This window comes from Otolemur garnettii, unplaced genomic scaffold, assembly GCF_000181295.1.
Source record: "Otolemur garnettii isolate 467f Iridium unplaced genomic scaffold, OtoGar3 scaffold00016, whole genome shotgun sequence".
In the NCBI taxonomy this organism is placed as follows: Eukaryota; Metazoa; Chordata; class Mammalia; order Primates; family Galagidae; genus Otolemur; species Otolemur garnettii.
The window spans coordinates 7,956,469-7,961,357 of NW_003852411.1; the positions used below are offsets into that span (position 1 = coordinate 7,956,469).

Here is a 4,889-nt window from a genome sequence, read left to right on the forward strand (position 1 = left end):
GTAGAATAGAGAATTTTTACAACAAGACGTCCCAGACAGACGCCTCTTTAATATATTCACATTTCTGATAAATTTCCTTAAACATAAACTGAAAGAAGCAACCAATTTTATTGACCTTATTGTCTGAAAAATTGTGTCTATTCAGACTTTCATGTCTGCTAGTTCATTTTGGAGATTGAAAATTCACTTTCAAGGCTCATAGTATTGCTTTTTGCAGATTCCATAAAGGGTTACGCAGCACAAATAAGAACTTTAGGACATAACACCAACACTTACAGCACTGTGAAAACTTGCAGAAGTTAATGTGAAGGTATATTGCTTTCTTTTTTTTTTTTTTTTTTTTTGAGACAGAGCCTCAAGCTGTCCCCCTGGGTAAAGTGCCGTGGCATTACAGCTCACAGCAACCTCCAACTCCTGGGCTCAAGCGAGTCTCCTGCCTCCGCCTCCCAAGTAGCTGGGACCAAAGGTGCCCGCCACAACGCCCGGCTATTTTTTGGTTGCAGCCGTCATTGTTGTTTGGCGGGTCCGGGCTGGGGATTCGAACCCGCCACCTTAGGTGTACGTGGCTGGCGCCCTAGCCGGTTGAGCTATAGGCGCCAAGCCGGTATATTGCTTTCTTTAGAGTTGAGTGTATTTCTTTATGGTCTTCCTTTTAGTGAAGTCACCCCCAGTTGTGTATATTATAGAACCAATCTACCCTTGCTAAAAATACTGAAATCTATGGTATATTTTTATTCAGGACCATAATTTCTTTATCAATTTACATCTATCATCAGGTGAGAAGTTTCACCTACCCTAAAATAATTCTATGAACTTTGACACTTGCCTGAGCACTAGAGATCTGAAGAATCTCTCCTCCTCCTAGAGTTTGCACTTGATCTGTCTGAGGAAGTGGCCGGCCATCTTTCATCCAGGTGATTTTAGGGGCTGGAATTCCAGAAGCAATGCAGGTAAGTTCAAGTGGGTTATTAACAATTACTGATATCTCTCCAGGTTCTTCAGATCCATTAATGTGGGGTGGTTCTATTTAAAGAGAATCACAAAGAATAACAAAATAAACCTGCTGTTGATAATACTGCTAATTGGAAAAACTTTGAAAAGAAAACCCATCTCAAATTCACGTTCATGTGATACATAAAATGAATAGAACAAGGAAACTTAATTGATAATTCCCAGATGTCATTGCCATTTCTCATGGGCGACTCTTTCAGAAGGGATGGCTCATGCCTATCAGAGATCATGAGGTAAATGGAAGTTCCTTCCAAAGTAATTTTAGGATAATTTAGACTCAATCAACTAGAACTGTCTTCCTTAACCATAAAGATATGAGAATAACAACAACTATACCTATCTTCTTTCACTTTTGTTGAGAGGAACTTAAATGTATGTTTTAGTGTGTTTTTTATATCTTTTAAATGCTGATTGTTTCTACCAAAGCAACGGGTAAATATTATAGAATTTTGCTATGATCTTTTCTGTGCAGAAATCTGAGAGGAAACAATGACTAAGAAAAAAAAAATTAGTTACATTTGGAGATAATGATTTCTGCATAAAACACACTTGTTATGTCTGGGTAGAAGTAAGTTCCTTTTTGTTACTTATACTTCTAAAATTACTTTTCTCAAGAGAAGGTTAAAGAATCTAAACAGCAGGAAGAAACATTAAGGTCCTTTCGTCCAACGGCCCTCAAGTTAAGTAATTCCTTTAAAACAGACTCTTCTTACAAAGACCATTCAAATGTCTATGAACTTGTATAGTTCAAGTTTACAGCTTACCCTTTCTTAAGGCAGCTCAAATAGCTGTTGGACAGCTCCAGGGGTGAACAGGGTCCCCCCCGCCCCCTTTCCTTTCTTTTCGTTCCTTTTTCTTTTCTGTTCTTTTTCCTTTCCCTTTCTCCTTCTCCATCTGTTTCTCCTTCTTCCTCCCAGGCACAGAGATCAATGACTCACAGTAGATGATTTGGAGTCTGAGTTTGAATCTTGGTGCCAACAACTTTAGGAGACTTGGGGGGCAAATCTCTTAAAATGGTAATAGCAACATGATTCACCCTAATGGGATTGCTATGAAGATCAATGAGATCTACTAAACCTTTTTTCTGTGTTTCTCTATTTTATCTTATAACTAAAAGATTTTTAAAAGGTATTGCTACAGCACCCTTACTTCAAATGGTACTATTATTGTTAAAATCTGCTTTCTAAAAATTTCTACCTATGAGTCCTCATTTTCCTTTCTGGAAAAAGATAATACTACGGATTAGTTCTGTTTTCCTTTTCAGATTCTAATCAAGAAGTCAGCATTTCTGAACCATTGTCCCATGGGACCTCCTTTTTCTCCCATTTATATTATGTATTGCTGTCAAAATACATTTTCTTAAGTTTAAGACGGATCTAAGATTTTCTGCTTAAAGATGTTAATGAGTTCATACTGCTTACTGGATTAAATAAATATTACTCTCTTGTGGCTTCCGAGGCTACCGTAATAAACCCATCTTTGTAATAGTATTTGCCTTCACGGTACTTCAGTGAGACCTAGACTCCAAACTGGGCTACTTCTCTCCCTCAACAAGTCCAGTCCTTTCCTGTCCCATCCCCTAAGTGAGCATGTTGAAATATCATCAAGATTACATTCATGTTATCAAGTTCCTTCATTAAAACTATAAATCCTTTCTTGATTCTCTCAACTAACTATAAAACATCTACACCTTATAACTTACACAGCATGTTGTTTGCACCACTCAAAAGCACTTATCTGATTCACCATTTGACACAGTCAATTTTTTTATGCCCCTTACTTACTGGTTATTTATTATGTGTCAATTAATGGGAGTACAAAATGTAATTGGTCATGGCATTCCCCTTCAAAAGTCTATAATCACCATACTTAACACAGCAGCAGCAGCAGCACCCACAACAGTTATTACCATGTTCCCTACTGATTCAAAACCCTGTGTCTTAGATGTACTGACAATGACCTATTTTACTCTGTTCTCCCAAGGTGTCTTATACTTGGGGCAGAGTAAGAGTTGATCACCCTCTGATGACTCCAGAATTCTTATTTTCAGCCTGGATCTCTCTTTTGACCTCCGACTCCATAACAGCAATTATCAGATAAACATGGACGTGTTATCACATATATCCATGTGACGGACTTAGTCAGTCATTTACTCTCATAGGTTAAAGAGTCAGCCATCCTCGGAACCTTCTTTCTCCTCATTCCTGTGTCCAAATCCACAACCAAGTTCTAATACTTCTGCTGCGCTCACTTCTAGAACACATCTTTTCCTCTCATCTCCCCCACTCTAAGCTGAGCTATAATACTATTTTCTTGAATTAATGTCTCTTTCTTCCTGGTTGTAGGTGCCTACCCATTACTACTGCCTTCTTTTCTTATTAGAAGACTTGAATTTTGTTGGGGCTGTTGATGTGCTGAAAAAATTACATTTCCTAGCCTCTTTAGCAGATAGAAGATGAAGTGGGATATAAAGATCCTGACCAATAAGAGGTAAGTGAATACGGTTTTGTGGGGCTTCTAAGAAAGTCTCTAAAGGAGACACTCTTTACCCTCCCTAGTTTTCCTGCTTTATTGTTGCATCTATAAATGAAAATAGTTATGTGAGGGGTGAGCAGATATTTCACCATAACTGACCAACCATGGTGGAAAGGCCAAGAAAATTGCAAAAATCTGAACCGCTGAACCAAATGCAACAACTGTCTGCCTCCAGACATCTCACTTGGTGGGAAAACCTCAAGTTTTTTGCTTACACCACCATGTTTAGAATCTCTGTTCGTCACAGCCAAACAAAATTGCTCATAAGATGCTAGTCTCGCAAATCCACTCTTGTCCTGCTCCAAGAAGCTTTCCACTTTTAAGCCAAAGTGCTCTTTCCAAGCTGTAGCTCTGCTCGTGTTGTTTCACTTATTAGAACTTTCAAGGATCTCTCCTTGTTATAGGATAAAAACCAAACTTCTTAATGTGTTCAACAAACTCCTTCATGTTCTATCAACACTCCCCACCCCCCAGCTTTATTTTATATGATGCTGCCCTTATTGTCAGGGTTCTGGTCACATTGGACTTTTCAAGACCTCTACTATATCATGACACTTCCTACTGTGTGGACAGGATTACATTTAGAATAGTTCCCCAAGTTAAGATGTTTGAATTCTGAGTGGTAGCACTGCTCAAGTGAAGAACCTTTCAGTTTAATGGAATTAATTTTTAACAGATGCTGAAATGCTGAAACGCCTCACCCTTCTGCTAAGCCAATTTTCGAATCTGTTTTAGGAGAATATTATCCTTACAAACTCTTCAACTGGGCAGGCTGTTCTCTGTGCATTACTCTAATAATATCTATCACTGGTTTTTTTTTTTTTTTTTTTCTCCTTCATTTTCTTCATCTAGAAATGGATTGTGATTCTGCTCCTGGGGGCGAGAGTAGTAGACTTTCTCTCTCTCCTGCTGCCATGTGCTAGACCAGGCCCTGAATTTTTAGGCCTGTAGAAATACAACAGCCTCTTCAATCCATTCTTCACTGTGTCCCCAGAGGCATTTTTGGGAAGGGAAATCCGGCTGTAACATACTCCTGCTGAAGATTCTTCTCTGTGGTATCACGTTTGTGATGAGGTCCAAATTTCCTATGATGTTCTGAAACCTCTTCATAGTTTGTCCTCTTCCCAGGTCTATTTTAATCTTGCCTCCTGAGACTTTTTCTTTCACACTCAGTTTCAGCGACTACAAATGCCCATTATGTGACATAGGGTGTGACAGGGACTTAACTATATTACTGAGTAAGAAAGATGGTGTCCCAGCCCTCAAGTTCTTACTTGAATTGTTAATTTGTACTCACTAACAATTCAAGTGTTATCACCTCTAGTTGAGAAATGTAGACAAAA

The 4,889-nt window shown here is 38.7% G+C and overlaps 1 protein-coding gene across 1 annotated transcript in view; it reads right to left on the reverse strand.

Annotated features, from left to right (window-relative positions):
• Window positions 1-4,889, reverse strand: part of HMCN1 (hemicentin 1) — a 440,557-nt gene that overhangs the window by 79,361 nt on the left and 356,307 nt on the right. Inside the window, 1 exon segment of the mRNA XM_003785789.2 lies at window positions 827-1,023. Within this exon segment, the coding sequence (XP_003785837.1) occupies window positions 827-1,023 (197 nt within the window).